The sequence below is a fragment of the Corylus avellana genome, chromosome 1 (genome assembly GCF_965113065.1).
Source record: "Corylus avellana chromosome 1, dhCorAvel1.hap1.2, whole genome shotgun sequence".
Taxonomy (NCBI): Eukaryota; Viridiplantae; Streptophyta; class Magnoliopsida; order Fagales; family Betulaceae; genus Corylus; species Corylus avellana.
Window position 1 is genome coordinate 19,319,447 of NC_142490.1, and position 17,659 is coordinate 19,337,105.

The window sequence follows — 17,659 nt, forward strand, 5'->3', positions numbered from 1 at the left end:
GAGAAAAGTGTACTTTATCCTTCTAAAGTTTGGAAGGATTTTCAATTCGACTTTTAATATTTAAATTTTTGTAATGCACTCTTCAAACTTTTAAATTTTTGCAATTCGACCAATCCGTCAGTCAATTCCATTTTGACTGACGAAACAGTGATTACATGATTCCCAGGTGATCACTCTTGGCTTTTTTTTTTTTTTTTTCCTCAAAATGCCCCCACCCACATCTTACGCACAGTGCTTTTCCTTTGCTGGAGTTCGTTGTCAGCCAGTCAATTTGGCCACGTTGTCAGTGGATTCAGGGAAAGCGAAAGCGAGATGAAGAGAGATTCGCCGTCAAACGAAGAGGAAGACCGCCAGAACCACCTTGCACGTGCCGTTTTGACTGAAGATGCCACCCACCTTGACTCCATGAGAGCCTCCTTGTCGGAATTCATCGCCACTTTCATCTTTGTGTTTGTAGGGGAAGGCTCTTTACTAGCTCTGGGTAATTATCTTCAATTGTTTACACAGAAGCTAACTTGGGTTGTGAGATGCGAGTCAACGGCACCGATAAGTTCCCTCTTGGCTTGATCTGCCGGATTTGGAAGCTTAGTTGTTTGGGATAGGGGGCCTGCTCAAGATCTTGGCTTGATCTGCCGGATCTTCAGTTGTTTACATGGCAACTCACTCTTGGCCGTTTTTTGTTTCACTCTTGGCCTTATTTCTCAGAGCTCCTGGTGAGAAAGAGAGGGAGAGAGAGAGAGATAGACGAAGAGAATTTACCGGTGGCGTAGCAACAGCCGATCCGATGTGCGTGAGAGAGGGGTTTGGGATGGAGGGCATTTTGGGAAAAAAAAAGGCCAAGAATGATCATGTTTGAGTCACGTGATCACTATTCCGTCAATCAAAACGGGTTTAACTGACGGATTGGCCGAATTGTAAAAATTTGAAAGTTTGGAGGATGCATTGCAAAAATTGAAACATTGGAGGTTGAATTGAAAATCGTCCCAAACTTTGAGATATAAAGTATAATTTTCCCTTTTCTATTTCTTTTTTGTTTTGGTTTTGGGTTTGTTTTGTCTTCTTTTTAGATTTGATTTCAGTAGCTATTTATGGAGTGAAAGTTTAGTTATTCTCTAAAGCTTTGTTTGTAGGAATCTTTTAAGAGCAACGGTATTGAGTTTTCCGTCCATCTTTTGTTGTTTTCAAAGAGTAAATCATTGACGGATGTGGATGAGTTTTTCAGGCGTATAGAATAGTTGTCATTACAGTAGAGACAGTAAATGTGATTGTGTTTGGAAATACACTTGTAGCGAAAATGAAAAAGCCCATAGATCACTGACCGGGTAGTGGTTAGAGACGTGATTCGCTGGAATTTGCTGCAAATCTGAAACAGATTGAGACAGTGATATTTAAAGATATAATCTTGTAATAGGCCGATAGGCTATTGTATGTGTCATAAATATTGTTTAAATTGTGGATATTCCAAATTATATCTTTAGCATTGTATTAGGGGAGCAATTTGCCTCATTTGATTGTTATATCATTGAAGAGATTGCGATTGTGCAAAAATAAAAGATATATTTTTAATAATTAAAAAGCTAAATAAAAAGAAAAAAAGAAGGATTGGTAAAAAACTTTAAAAAACAATTTTTTTTTTTCTTTTTTTTCTCTAAAAAGCCCAAAATTGCATTTTGGAAAAAACTTAAAAGTTAAGATTTTTTTTATTGTTATTATTTTCTAAAAAGCTATTTCAAGCAATTTCTATAAGTAAAAAGTGCTATTTCCCAACACTATTCCCACAAAGCTCTAAGAGCTTGTTTGTGATTGTTTTGGAGAAATAGAGTTTTCAAATCAAAAAGCGTTTTTTTGGCAAAATTGTACTTTTTTTCTTCAAATAGACTTTTTGAATATAAAATACACTTTTAGACACCTCAAACGCAATTCTAAATAGGCTCTAAGTCCACTATTTCTTATCAACTTAAACTTTTAAGACAATTGATGGTGCAATATAGTATCAAAGTAAAAATCCCGAGTTCTGAGTCATTCACCCTTATTTCAATTAAAAATTTTATATATTAAACTTTATTGGTTGAAAGAGAGTTTAAGCACACAAATGAATGGAGAGCACTGCTAACCTATCATTTGTCAATCATTTAATACTAGTAAAAAATAAAAATCATTATCCTTGTCCCATTATTGAAAAGAAAAAAAAAATCATAATAAAAAAAAAATAAATAATAATAATAAATTAAGAGCCCTACGCCACCCAAATAGTCGTCGTACTTAAGACAAATATATACTTCTCAATGATGTGAAGCTTCAGGGACATACCTAAAGCAACAGTGTACCTACCTCATAAATGTGAAGATTCTCCCTTGAGGAACATTCAATACTCGAGTAATGATATATAGATATGAGATTTTCTATGCAGCTTTGCAAGAAGAGCTCGTGGAATAGCCTTATGATCAGTAGTAGATCGAGGAGATGATGGCAAGATTTCTTCCTTATATTTGCTTTATTTTACTCATCTTGCTTCTTTGCATGGAAGCACAAGCTGGCCGTCTAGGGTCTACTCCTGATGACGAAGGTGAGGTGGTTTTTCTTTTTCTTTCTATATGTATTTATGTGAAAACTTTTCCTTGATACGTGGCTAAAGCTTTTTCTTATGTTGTTATAGTTGTTCACTCAATTTTTGACATTTGAACAACGACAACGACAAAAAATTCCCTAAAAAAGTTCATGCAATTATGTTGCCTGATCAAGTTGGACTTGTTTATTAAATAAACCAAGCTCAAATTGAGCTTATACAAGTCGAGCTTGAGCCATTCATGAACAAATTGGTTCATATATATATATATATATATATATATATATATATATATATTTGAGAGATTTTCCCTTAAAATGGAGGGCAACATGCACTTTGTAAAAGATCTTAACGAGAGAAATAGGAACAAAGCAAATTGCATTTAAGAGTGCCAAATACAATTAAGCTATATATATTTGTCTGTCTCTCTCTCTCACACACACACACGACATATATATATATATATATTATTTTTAAAGGAACATATATAATCTATGGTTTTACTCTGGAAAACAATTTAAGAAAATAAATCTTCAAACTTTCAAAAATTTCAAGTATAAACCGAGAAGAGGAAGAGAAGAAGAAACTGATGACAAGCGAAAGGAAGAGAAGCAGGAAGAAGCACCGGAGAGAGGAGATAGACAACAGTAGCTGTCAAATTTTCTTAATTCATCATAAGCTGTCAAATATATTAGAAAATTATGTTTAAATAGACTAATGACTAAGCTCTAACCCTAACCCTAGTGGAACTTGAGCTAATTGTCCGCTAAAATAACATAAAGTCGAAATTAAAATAATACAACCAATCTAAAAAAAATAATAATAAAACCAAAATGCAAACTAATAAAAAGCTCAGTAATGAGTTGATAATAGGAGTTGTGAGGGGCGGACCCAGGCTTGGGGTTGGGGGCACTTTCGTCCACCCAAAATTTTACAAATTTTCATAAATATCCTTCAAGCATACCAATTTTATAAATTTGTCCCCTCAAAATATTATTTGTGTCCCTTTTTAATTATTTTTTTTAGTTTTGCCCCCCAAAATAGTATTTGTGTCCCTTTTAATTATTGGTTTTTAGTTTTGCTCCCCCCAAAAAATAATTACTTGTGTCCCCTTTTAAATTTTTTTAATTTATTATCATTATTCTTTTCTTTTTTTTTTTGATAAGTTTTTATTGTCATCATTATTATTATTTCAGTTGTGCTCTCTTTCAACAAAAAGACATCTAAAATACCCAATTCATTTAGTTTCCCTCTATATTGTAGTTCACTTCTAATCAAAGACTTAATTTGGTTTTGGACTCTCATTGAATATGTGGAAAGAAAAGTTAAATGGTTTTGGTTCTTTGAGTGGCTTTTAACTAGTGGTCAATTTTTTGAGTGGTTATTTTGAGTCATTTAGGTTTACAATATTTGTTTTGACTTAGGTTTAAAAATAAAAAAGTAAAAAAATCAGGGGCAATATGAAAATTTTTGGATGAAATTGGTCGAATTGAAAAAAAAACTTGCAAGTTTAAAGAGGTGCATTGCAAAAATTGAAACATTGGTGGTCGAATTGAAAATCGCCTCAAACTTTTAGAGGATAAAGTGTAATTTTTCCTTATATTTATTATGTTTAAAAATTGACATGGAAATGCATGTGGCACTTCCCGCTTCAGCTTAAAATGCATGTGGACAATTAATCACGTTAGTTTCGAAGTTGATCATTTCCTCTTTCTGTTTTTTTTTTTTTTTTTTTTTTTAATTTATTTATTTATTTATTATTTTTTATATGAATAACATTTTTCATTGCACAACAAAGAAGTAGAAAGAATCTCTGAAACTCCACTCAACCTCAAGTTGCACACCAACTTTACAACAACAACAAAAGAATTGAACAAGCTAATCTCAGTCTTCTGAGAAAGCCTAACAAAGAACAAACTCAAACAAAGAAACCCCATAAAACAAAACTTAGGAACTAAACCTAACAAACATGCAAATTAATCACCAAACCAGCAGATTCCAAGACCACTTCAGAACAACATCTCTCCATATAAGCAGTCTCTAGACCAGAAAACTAACAGCAATTCCCCAAGAAGTAGGAAAAAAATTAGTATATATAAGAGCATTTTTCCAACACTTCCCTGCAAATCCTCTTGCTAAACCCACACTCTCAAAGAATAACAGAAATAACACTTCACATCACCATTCAATTCACACCCCCATTTCAAAATCCAACATAGAGATATAGTGCTATCATCATCACCTGCTTGAAATTTCAAAAAATTCTTAGCTATAACTTGAAGCTCAAGAATTCCACATATGGAAATTTTTAGGAGCCAAAAATTACAGTTGCCCCAAATCATTTCAGGTTGGTGGAAATGGAAATCTAAACATTAAAGCCTCATCAGCCAAATGAATTAGCTGATCAAGAAGGGAAATATGTATTAGGATTAGAATTGTGGTAGATTAAAATATTATGTAACAAAAATTAGAATTAAACTATTTAGAATTGTTGTAGTCGAATAGGCCAAGAACTATGTCACATAAATTAGAGATGAAATAATCTTTCTCGACTTTGTCACCTCTTATACGGACATGTAAAATATCATAAATGGGACTTGTCGGGTTACGGGGAAAACCCATATGATACATTCATTAAGGGTAGCAGACAGCAGTTGACTTTTACATCAACCGACAATAACCAATTAGCCACAAGTCGTTTAAAAACGACAAAGAGAAACGACATCTTCACCTAGTTGGAGTGAAGCTAATTTTCCCGAGTTTTCTCTGTCGTTTTTCTCTTCCACTTCCCCGGGAAGGAGAGAAGGAAAATCAGTGAAATCAGACCCAAAGAGAGCTTGCATGCCCATCTGTGATGGGTATTTTTCTAAAAAACAAAATGCTCCAATCTGATGAGCCTGTTAGATATTTTTCAAACACAAAAAATGCCTTGTTGGCTGTTGCTGCTTCCATTTCCAACTGTGGTGATCGCCTTGAAAAGTACCATTTATTCTGGCCCCAGAAGAGCTTACAGCTTGAGGATGAGCTCTCTATATATACCCACCAGCTTACAACACAAATTTGATGTTTATCTGGTGGCAGCACTTGGAAATTTCGTAAAATAGAGATGAGGAAATGGTAAGCCTAAAATAGAGATGAGATCGTATGGAAATTTCGTAAGATTCTGTTTTTTGGTAATAAAAACGTTGCTTTAATTATATTTTTGTATAGATTAAATTATGGAGCATTTTAAGGCAAAGTTAATGGGAAATTAAAAAATTAAAATTAAAATTGATGAGGTTGGTGTATAATGCATGCAGTGGAAGCACTTGGTGAAATAGCTAAACAAATGGGGAAGAAAGATTGGAATTTCAGCGTAGACCCATGCCGCAATGAGTCGAGCTGGTTAACACGAAAATCAGGATTGAGGCCATTGTACAACAATTCTCTAATCTGCGATTGCTCCTACCCTGCTGGCGTATGTCACGTGGTTCAATTGTATGTCACCCTTCATTTCCCTTATATTGAAATTGCGAACAGATCAAGTTTTTATTCAACAAAAAGCAGAAAAGTTCTTCAATTTGCTTTTGTGCAAGTGAAAAGTACTTCAATTTGACTTATATTGGAAAGCTGAAAGGTACTTCAATTTTCTTTTATGCAAGTGCTTAAATTTTGACTTATATTGGAAAGCAGAAAAGTACTTCAATTTTCTTTGATGCAAGTGAAAAGTACTTAAATTTGACTTAATTGGACTTTGCCATCCATAATAAACAGAGTATATTATGCTTTAAAGAGTTCTAATGGAAGTGTGAATAATCCTTTACCTATAATTATTCTTTTTACAGATTTCTTAAAGGGCAGGATCTTGATGGTGTGCTTCCACCTTCCCTGGTGAAGCTACGCTACCTAAAGATGATGTAAGAAGAGTCACCAACAATTTGTTCCTGAAAATTGATTTTAAGCTTCTAATCTAATAGCCCACTTTCCTCTTGCTTGTAGTGACCTCACTCGAAACTACCTCAATGGTACAATTCCACTCAATTGGACTTCTACAAAGTTGGAATACCTGTAAGTTACTGCTGAATTCATGTCTTATGTTAGCCAGTGAATGCTCTTTCTTATTGAATTAAGCTGATTCACTGCAGGTCTCTTACTGTAAACAATTTATCAGGACCAATCCCAAGCTACCTGGGAAAAATTACCACTCTTACATACCTGTATCTTTCTTGCTCACCCTTTTTTAATCTAGTAGAATGCAACGTAGTTTGATTTGCTTTAGCTGAGCTTTAATATTGATGAAGACTATATTTTCAGGAGCTTAGAGAGCAATCTGTTTTCTAGAAGTGTTCCCCCTGAGCTTGGGAATTTGGTTAACCTGACTTATCTGTCAGTTGTTTCTTTTTTAATCCTTCTATTCATTTTCAAATCAGATTGATGATTCTTTTCTTAATTATCAACGATTTTCTTCTTCAACTGACACTAATTTGACCTATTCTGAACTTCCTATTTGATCACTGCAGTAATCTTAATGCTAACAATCTCACTGGAGAGTTGCCAATAGCTCTCACTGATCTAACCAAATTAACGGAACTGTAAGTGGTTGGAGCCCATTTCTATACTTACAGTAATTTTATATATTTAATTGAAAAGCTTCAGGTTTCTATGTTATTCAGTCTTGTTTCCAATGTGGCTATATGCAGTAGGATTAGCAGTAACAACTTCACTGGAAAAATACCCGACTTTTTTCGAAGTTGGAAACAACTTGAGAAATTGTATGTGTTCTATTTTTTTTTTTTTTTGTTTTTTTTTTAAAAAATCCCATAATGTTAAAATCTCTTCTAGTAGAATATTCAGGTGTAATCTAACGTGTTAGAATTGTGTTTTTAACAGAGAAATTCAAGCTAGTGGTCTTGAGGGGCCCATCCCTTCTAGCATTTCGGTCCTGAGTAGTTTAACCGAGCTGTAAGTTCTGCCTTTGAAGTACTCTTGGGTTGCATAATCTCTCTCTTATCTTCATGTGATACTCAAATTAACAAGACTTGTTGCTTAAGACCCTAACATTTATTAACAATGCAATTTGGTGCAGAAGGATTAGTGACTTACTTGGTGAGGGTTCTAAATTTCCAAACTTAAGCAGCATGACAAGCATGAAAAGATTGTAAGCATGAGGGTTCTTTTTCTGTTAAATTTCAACAACTCAAATGATACAAATTTATAGCAATTTTGCTTAGATGATGGCGGTTGACATTGCAGGTTGTTGAGGAGCTGCAATCTCTCCGGACAAATTCCCCCATATATATCAAAAATGACAGTACTACAAATTCTGTAGTTCTTCTTCCTTTCTGTTTTCTTCTCTGGCTATTTTCTTTTTTCCTTTTTTTTTTTTTTTTTTTTTTTTTTCATTAAGAACATTTTACTGAACATATATACAGGTGTGAAGTTTTATTTTTTCCTTTTTTTTTTGGGGATAGTGAAAGTAGATATTGGCATCTTAAAATTTATGGACTTTGGGTTTTCATGGTACTCTATTCTTTAAAGCAAACCGTGGATAACTATTTCAATAAAGATTTTGGCCATTCTTTCTAAAATTACGATCATCTGCTGAAACCATCAAACCGAGGTGTAGTTTTGGAGTGGGATTAGTTTGAAATAAGAAATGGGAAACATCGTTCATCTTATGAATATGTAATAATTAATTATCTGCTTTCATCTTTTAGCCTTTGAAAAGCAATGATGATTGCTTCTAATATTTACAACCTACACCGTTTAGAAATCACCTATCTAAGGTTGTCAACCAATACTCATTGTAGGCATGGCAGCCATGATCCACACCCTCCTACTCCTTTGGCCAATTGTGGCAGCTTCCTTAAGATACCTTTGAACAATGCATGCTCTAGTTAGGCTGTCTATGGTGCATTGTTTTCATTAGAATGAAAATATATAATAAAAGTCCTTACATTGTTTATGGAATCTGTTTTAAGCTTCATGTCCACTGTTATATGGACATTGAAGTCCCTCTTTCAAATTTTTTTCTTCCTGTATGTTATGTTTCTTGACTCTATACTTTAAATTCTGGACATTCATGTCTCATTTTGTAATCCTTCTTCATTTTTATATCCATGCAGAGATCTTAGCTTCAACAGATTGGAAGGAAATGTTCCAGATTTTCAAGGTCTAACAAAATTGGAATACATGTAAGTGTGGAGTCAAAACCCTAAATCTAGCTCTATTGCAGAGAAGCTCAAATAAACATTATATATATTATATGCATTTATATATGTCTCTGTGTGTGTGTCATATATATCATCACAAAGTATTCTTACATTCGAATATTTCTCCTTTAGTAATGATATAAATAAGTTTTTATCCAGAGCGTGATTATGTTGCTATTTGAACAGGTTTCTTACAAGCAACTTGCTCAATGGGCCTATTCCAGACTGGATCAAAAACCGAGATAGTCGCCTGTATATAATTCATCTTGAACTCTATTTGAAATTTGCATGACATATTTCTTTTTCTTTAATTCTTTATGTTTCTGCAGATATTTAATCTTTACAGGCATCATCATTTTCAAATATACATTTCTTTGGACATTGATTCATCTCATTAACCCTTTATGGTTAATGGGAGATCTCCTTCAATCATATTGAATGGGTGAATTCAACTGGTTTTGCTACCACTATAGATTTGCTTCTTGCATCATGCGACTCCAGTAAAAAAGAGTGGAGGGAAATTTCATTTTTCCATTGTTATGTTGGATCTCTGTTATTTGGAAACTCCATGTTGACGATTAATTTTTAGTTGGTTAAGGAAATTTGGTGGTCTTAGCTTGAGTTGACAGGTTAAACTGCTGATTTAGAGTACATGTTAGATGTGGTCAGTCATACTACTTCTGTAAGGGTCAGATGTTGTCTGTCTAGGTGTTTCTGAAATATTCAAATGAACTCCTTTTACAATTATATTTAGTTTATCAAAACCTTTTCAAATATACTTTTTCTTTTCTTATGGATTTATACTGAGTTATGAATGAAAATACGTTTTTGTGCAGACATGAGGATCTTTCTTACAATAACTTCTCAAAAAGCTCTGCACTGTGTACTTCTCGAGATACCCTGTAAGCAATTTTCTTATCCTTTAATTTACTTTTGGTTTCCATACTTACCCTCTTCACAAGTTTGTAGTTTTTCGAAACTAACTAGGTTCTCATTTTATCAGGAATTTGTTTCAGAGCTTCTCTGGACAGAACAACTTGTAAGCTTCTAACTTGTAGACTTATAAGAAGAACAATGTTTTGGATCCGGCTTACTTTTTCTGTTATTTTAAATCTACTGTCAAGATTAAAACTTCCCCATTTTTAGTCCAAACAACGTAATTTTAAAGAAACTAACAGAAGTCATTTGCACCAAACGAAAACTGTCCTCTTCCTTCTTCACCCACTTTCACTTTCTCTCTCTTTCTGTAAATTCGTCTTACGAACCTTTTCAGTACTTTCCTCCCTCTCTTTTTACTCGTTAACTTCCACAGCTCTGGCAGTTTCAAAGCCATCATTTTCTCTCTTCTCCATCTCTCTCCTTGCCTTTCTCTGCAAAAACCAGGCCTTATTCTTTGTTTTCTGCAAAACCAGTTAAACAATCCTATGGTTGCTGAAAGGAGGGGTTAAAAGCTCAAAACTTTTAGAGGAAAATAGTCATTTTTTTGTTCCCCGAGGATTTTGTCCCTTTGGCTAAATTCATGAAGAATGGGCTGCTGCATCGGTTAGGTTTCTTTGGTTTTATAGAGTTGACCATTCCTCTTTCATAGCATTCATATGATTCCAAAAAAATTATTAATCAAAGATATTGTTTGCACTGAAATTTTTCCGTGGAAACATCATTATGGGGATGTTTTAATCTTAGCCATAGATTTAATTTCTCCATGATGTAAGCCGGATCCATGTTTTTCTGTTCTTTTTTTTTTTTTTTTGGCTTTTATTTTTGAGAAGCGTTTCCCTTTTTATTCTGCTAAGTTCACACTTCTTTCTTGCACGACCCTAATTAAGAACACTTGGCGACGAGTGCCAGACCAATCCATGCTCAAAAGGTAATTTAGTACCTTATTCAAATTATGTGGTGTGTGCTTTAATTATGTTGTCAGGCATTCCTTTTGATATTTTCTTTCCTAAATGAAAGAAAAATACAGTAAAATATTTCTTCTTTTTATTGGCAAGTAAATGAAATAAGATGAAGTTAATACATAATTTCCTTTTTGCTCTATGATGTTTGCTTAATTTTTATTTTATTAAAAAGCTGTTGTTTTTGTTTCTTGGTAGATCGGTACTCATTGCATATAAATTGTGGTGGAAGTGCAACCACTTTTGAAAAGATAGAGTACGAAGGGGATCAAACCCAAGCAGGTCCAGCAAAATTTGTTCCTAGTACCACTAGTTGGGGATTCAGTAGTAGCGGAATGTTTTGGGACACTGACGATTCCTCTGATCTATACACAACAAATAATGTGTCAATATTAAGAATGAATAACTCCGGATTATTCACGAGTGCACGGCTCTCTCCTCTTTCTCTGACATATTATGCACGTTGCTTGGCAAATGGAAATTATACTGTGAAACTATACTTTGCAGAGATAGTATTCAGAGACAATAGATCTTTTTATAGTCTTGGAAGACGGATATTTGATATTTATATCCAGGTATGGTGCCATATTCGTTTTGCTTTATACGTAGAACACAATTTTATTGATTTAATTTGTTACAGGAAACGTTGGTGCGGAAGGATTTTGATATTGAACATGAAGCTCAAGGTGTTGATAAAGCAATTGTTAGGGAATTTAAGGCAGTTGTGAGGAATAAAGTCTTACAAATCCGCTTTCATTGGGCTGGGAAAGGGACAGCAGCTGTCCCAAAGAGAGGAACATCTGGTCCTCTCATCTCAGCTATCTCTGTTGAAGCTGGTAACCATTTCTTGGAGTCCGAGAATCTTTTTTGTTGCCAACGTTTTTCATACTTATTAGATTGATGAACAATAAAAGCATAGCATGATATAGTTGAGGTAGAACCCATGATTATTTGCTGTAAAAAGTATTACCCAAAATAAGATTAAACTGCAACTAGATGGAAGAAATCAGAACTTTTATAATCTTCTTTATACTCTTACTCTGATATTCGTGTGTTTGAACCATTCATTCATATCTTGTTTTAGATTGGTCCATGCATGTCTATCTCTATGGTACTACTGGTATTCCAGGATGCAACTTTATAATCAGTTTCCTTTACAATTTTCCTCTTCTGCAGATTTCAATCCCCCTGACTACAAGATATTCATTGTTGCTGGAGCTGTAGTATCAGCGCTTTTGCTCATTTTTATGATTTTAGGCATTCGAATGTGGATCAAAAAACGAGGCAGGATATCAAGGGAAAAAGGTAATCGGCAGGCACTCATTTTGATGTAGAAATTAGATAGGATAGTTTTTATCTTCTCCAAACTATTCACGAAGTTGAAACAATGTATAGCAATTTCCCAAGGGCTTTATATACTATTGCAGTCTGCGTGTTATATTACTTAGGATTTTTCCCTTGATGAAAAATCAAGAGTCCAAAGTACACCATGAAAGCAATTATACTGTTGCTGGATTGCAGAGTATAAGAATCTGTCTTCATGATAGCTTTTTTGGGCTTTTTCGGTACTGCTATTGGAGTCAGTTTCAATCATAATTATAAATGATATGACCAAATCATACAGAAATATGAGATCACTGCTTTTTCATAAAATCTAAATGAAGCCATATTTACATGAGAGATGGATGACTTGAGGTCACTGAGTTGAGTAGATGTTTAAGAAGGACCCATATTTATATATATATATATATATATATATATATATATATATATATATATAAAATAATAATAATAAAAAAAATTAAAAAAAAAAAAAAAGTTGTGAGAAAAGATTATGGATTTCAATTAACTCTCTTTTTGAAATGCCATCTAGATTATCTTACCGTAATTGTTTCAAAAAGAACAAAAAGGTAAATTTATTGGTAATAGGCACCAATGAAGTTCCTCCCTTTTAAATTTTGTTTTTTTAATTCCCAATACACCGGTAATTGGGAAACAAAGAGAAACCCGAAATCTTGTAAAAACTTGGGGTTTATGTGGCTGACCAACTGCAGTATGGTACTTTCTCACTGCATTTGTTTGGTTACATTCTATCTAGTATCTTCTAAGTAGCCAATAGACACAACAATACTTGTTAAAAAAATTAATCATATCATTTATAAGATGCAATGTGACATCTTAGCCTCACCTTTTCATTCCTTTTGACAGAGCTGAGAGGATTAGATCTGCAAACTGGTTGTTTCACCTATAGGCAAATCAAAGCAGCCACTAACAACTTCGATGCTACAAATAAGATTGGAGAAGGTGGTTTTGGATCTGTATACAAGGTATCCTACAACATCATCTTCCTTCAATTTTAGGATATCTATTTTCTTTTTCTTACTTATCCATTATACCAAGAGGCGTCTAATTCAATAATGAATCCATACCTAAAGATGTATATTTTCCTATTTCTGATGCAGGGTATATTGTTAGATGGTACTATAATTGCAGTTAAGAAACTTTCTTCAAAATCAAGACAAGGAAATCGTGAATTTGTGAATGAAATAGGAATGATATCTGCTTTACAACACCCAAATCTTGTTAGATTGTATGGATGTTGTGTTGAAGGAAATCAATTATTCTTGGTATATGAATACATGGAAAACAATAGCCTGGCACGTGGTTTGTTTGGTAAGCTTGAGGTTTTCACTTTAGTATTTTCTTATGAACTTTAAACTGAGAATGGCCAATATTAAGAACTAATTTGATGAGAATCTACAAAATATGTAGGTCCAGAGGAATACCACTTAAACTTGGACTGGCCTTCACGGCAGAAAATATGTGTTGGCATAGCAAGAGGTTTGGCTTTCTTGCACGAGGAATCAACAATAAGAATTGTTCATAGAGACATCAAAACTACCAATGTGCTGTTGGATAGGGACCTTAACCCAAAGATTTCTGACTTTGGTTTGGCCAAGCTTGATGAAGAGGAAAACACCCACATTAGCACGCGAGTCGCTGGAACAATGTGAGCTACCTTTTTTCCTCTTTTCTTCAATATGTAGTCTTTTTGTAATTCTATTCTTCCATTTCATTTGCCTCCCAAGTTATTGACCATGTGAGAAAAAGGAACAAATATTTATTGATCTGTATGTCTCTCTGAGATGCTGCCCTAAAGTAATCCTGAACATAGAAGCATTGAATGTCTCTGCATATCAGAAGTGTCTGTATATGGAATATGAGATAGACATACTGGATCAAGTGTTTGGTCGCATTTTTATATGTCAGCTATTTGCATTTGCAGAGCAACCATGCTTACAGAGAAATTCGTAGCTACATCAATTATCAACCAATATTCAAGTGGTTAAAACGTCTAAACATGGCATGTACTATTCATTTGCTGAAGTTATTGTATGCCCCAATACTAGATACATTAAAGAATCAGCTCAATTTCCAGGTAAAATAAAAATTGCAGAAAAAAAAAAAAAAAAAAAAAAAGAAGGAAGAAGGTGAAAGTATGTTTATTCAACCTCTAAAATAAATGCTACCCCTGAACAATGACTCCCTCTAAAATTAAGAAATAAACAATACTGGGAAATTTGTGCTCAGTTATTCTATCATCCTTCTCTCTCTAATCCAATATGTGTGTATATATATATATATATATATATATATATATATTGATAAGTCTCTCAAAAACCAATATTTCCAAAGGGAAAAAAAAAAAATTATTATTTATTGCAAAATCTAAGAACCACACCCCTTAAACTTGAGCTCAATGACCTACCAAACAACTTGAGTGGCTAAAGTTATATGACTAAATCAGTTCTCTACTTGCAATGTGCAAAGGTAGTGACATGTTCTTTTTCCCCACCGATAAAAATTTTAATAGAATGAAATTACCACTCAACCCTAATTGCTTTATTGATTGAATAATTGCATACTGAATGAAAATGAAATATGATTTGGTACCCAAGTTTTTCTTGATGCTTAACTTTGTTGAATATGAAAGATCGAAGCTTTATATGAGTGAGAGTGATCTTTATTTTTTATTTTTATGATAATTCATACTAGTGATCTAAGTCATAAATAATCTTCTTTTGCAGAGGATATATGGCACCAGAATATGCATTATGGGGTTATTTAACCTATAAAGCAGATGTCTATAGCTTTGGGGTTGTTGCATTGGAAATTGTTGCTGGGAAGAGCAACATGAAATATCGACCAAAAGAGAATTGTGTATGCCTTCTAGATTGGGTAAGATTAATCTTTTTCTTTAATATATGCTACTATGAATAATGTCTGGAGGCCTAGCTGCTCTTTTGTCCCTTTCCACTCAATTTGGTCATCCTTATCTATTACTGTAGCCTCAAGCTACAAAATAGACCAACATATGTTGAAACTGTTTGACTTGTTCACTTCACACTTGAGTTCAGCTTATTGACATGCATTTTTGTTTTAGTAATGCTAGAAATAACACTTATATCCTAGCACTATCCTATCCTATTGACATGATAGTGCAAATTAACCCTTGAAATTTATTTATTATTTATTAATTTTAACAAGGTTTGATCGACATTGTCACAACAAGCAAGGTGAGATAGTGATGTGATAAATGTGTGATTTTTAGCATTACTCAATTTTTTTCTATGTGCGTAGTTGCTTATACTCTCTTGTTGATTTGCTAGTTTTCATTTCCATCTCTTTTCTATGCTTGTTATAGGTGCTTGTTCTACAACAAAAAGATAATCTAATGGAGCTGGTGGATCCACAATTGGGTTCTGAGTTAAACAAGGAGGAAGCTATTAGAATGATCAAAGTAGCTCTCTTATGCATTAATCCATCGCCAGCACTTAGACCCACCATGTCTGCAGTAGTAAGCATGCTCGAAGGCCAAACCATTGTTGATGAAGTTACCATTGATCCAAGTATATACGGCGATGAATTGAGGCTTAGTGCCTTAAAAGACAGGTTTGAACAACTCCAACGAGCACAGAGCACGAGTGGAGCAGAGAGTCTTCTGCATTCATCAGAAGCAACATGGGTTGGATCTTCTTCCACATCTGGCCAAGATCTCTATCGAGTTAATCTTGATTCTCAATAATTTCAGCATACTACTCATTACATTATGAGAGATAAACACAATACTGCATATATATATATATCTTATGGACATACCCTTTTAGTTGTCTTTGCTTACCCTGTTCAAGAAAAGTTGTGCTTTTTAGACTGCATTTAGTTATAATAATTTGATGTCTTTCATTCTCATGTTTTTGTGATTGAAATCATATTTTCTACTTGGAAAAAGATAGCATTGATAAATTATCATGTATTATAAAAAAGGGTATGTTACACAACCATCTTTTTTACAAATTCAATAAATCAACCTTTAATTTTGTAGACTCATGTTGACTCCGCATAAATTCAATAGTGAGGTTTTTAGTAAATGTTTACGTGAAAAAAAGGAATATGAATGGTCATTCTATTTTATTAGAAATTTAATTATTATTTATTATTACATAAATTTTGATTTAATTCTAGTGAGAGCGACACCAAACAAAAAAATATAAATGGTCATTCTATTCTAACTATAATTCCCATTTCTATTCTTAAAACGCCCTAAGAAGAGACAACTGGAAGATTCAAGAACAATTTTCATATACTTGACTGCTGAAGTTGCTTATGAACTTTGTCAAGCAATCACATGCGCTGATCTTTTTTGCGACAGACATTCTCTCCAAGTGTTGGGGATGGTTTAACTTGCGACTTTAAATTTGTCTTCTTTTGGAAATGGACAACTTACAAGTAGGTCCATGCATTCATTTTTCTTAAGCCATCATAATTTATGAGAAATTTGAGCAACCTAATTTTAGAACTAAAAAATGGAAACTTTACAAAACTCCCTCAACTTTTAAGCGTTTTAAAATTACTCCTCAACGTTAAAAAACTTTTGATTTAAAATATCGAACTTTCAATTTTTTGCAATATCCTCTTCCATTAGGATTTTCCGTTAAATCTTGTCAAAATTATCAAAATATCTCATTTTTTTGAATTAAAAAAATTGCAAAGATTAGACATAGGTATTTTTACAAATTTTATTAAATTTTAAACAACGTTGGAATCTTTACAATTTTTTTTTTTTTTTTAATTTTAATCTTTGTAAGGCAAAATAAATGGAAAAATAATTGATGAGTTTGGTGTATTAATTAATGCAGAAGCCCTTCGTAAAATAGGCAAAGAAATGGGGAAGAAAGATTATTGGAACATGTAAGTTTTATATTAGTTCTCTCACAACATTGTTAGCAATTCAAATTGCAAAATTGTTGAGATTCTGTTCTGAAAATGAGAGCGTGAATTGCCTTGCGGAGATATAATTTTGTTGATGTTTTAATAATTTTTTACTTAGCAAAAAAAAGAAGAAAAAAAATTTGATCTATCAAGAGAGTTTGATATTTTTGTTAATGGAAAGGAAATCATAGGATCATAGCATGGTGAGAATTATAAGGAAGAACAAAATAGCCTTGTACAAGGAAACAAGATCACCCATCATTTATGCTTGACAGATGTTTCAATTATTATCCAATTCACATGTGTGAAGAAACAAGTGAATTTGGTTAAGAGTTGTATTAGAGTTAACTATGTGTTTGACAAATTTTTTTGAGAGGAGAAAGACGAAATAAATGGGTTGATGTGACTTAAAAGATGAAAGAAGTTTTTAAATTGTTTGTGAATAAAAAGTGAAGAAAGTTGTTTGTTAATGTGAATAAATGAGTTTTATCTTTTTGGATAAAAAAATGAGAAATGAATAGATTACCAAACACCCCCCTTAAATGTTTTTACAAATTGACGTAAAAGTTTATATATTTCTTTGATTATTGCTTGTTATCTTATTGTTGTAATGATGCACGACACTCAAAGCCGCTGGTGGTGGTACATGTTAAAACACCTTTTAATTAACGATATTCTTGATTGCTATTGTGAACTAAATCTTCTTTGCTCACATAAGTAATCTAATATCTTGT

The 17,659-nt window shown here is 33.2% G+C and overlaps 1 protein-coding gene across 1 annotated transcript; it reads left to right on the plus strand.

Annotated features, from left to right (window-relative positions):
- Positions 1-2,411: 2,411 nt before the first annotated feature.
- On the plus strand, positions 2,412-15,828 carry LOC132168626 (putative LRR receptor-like serine/threonine-protein kinase At1g07650). Its single transcript, XM_088512268.1, has 24 exons — positions 2,412-2,566; positions 5,866-6,043; positions 6,391-6,462; positions 6,545-6,613; positions 6,691-6,762; positions 6,860-6,931; positions 7,066-7,137; positions 7,246-7,317; positions 7,436-7,507; positions 7,632-7,703; positions 7,799-7,870; positions 8,671-8,739; positions 8,944-9,009; positions 9,594-9,659; positions 9,761-9,796; positions 10,584-10,624; positions 10,854-11,230; positions 11,296-11,491; positions 11,832-11,960; positions 12,864-12,982; positions 13,118-13,328; positions 13,428-13,665; positions 14,744-14,894; positions 15,361-15,828. Exons 1-24 carry the CDS (start codon positions 2,464-2,466, stop codon positions 15,739-15,741), a joined length of 3,006 nt encoding a protein of 1,001 aa, XP_088368394.1. The 5' UTR covers positions 2,412-2,463; the 3' UTR covers positions 15,742-15,828.
- Positions 15,829-17,659: the final 1,831 nt, after the last annotated feature.

What these genes read in the sequence shown, in the direction of transcription:
- LOC132168626 (XM_088512268.1), top strand. Translation starts at nt 2,464, where the DNA reads ATGATGGCAAGATTTCTTCCTTATATTTGCTTTATTTTACTCATCTTG. An exon ending in ATGACAGTACTACAAATTCT is followed by an intron (nt 7,871 to 8,670) that starts GTAGTTCTTCTT and finishes ATATCCATGCAG; the next exon opens with AGATCTTAGCTTCAACAGAT. An exon ending in GACCAATCCATGCTCAAAAG is followed by an intron (nt 10,625 to 10,853) that starts GTAATTTAGTAC and finishes GTTTCTTGGTAG; the next exon opens with ATCGGTACTCATTGCATATA.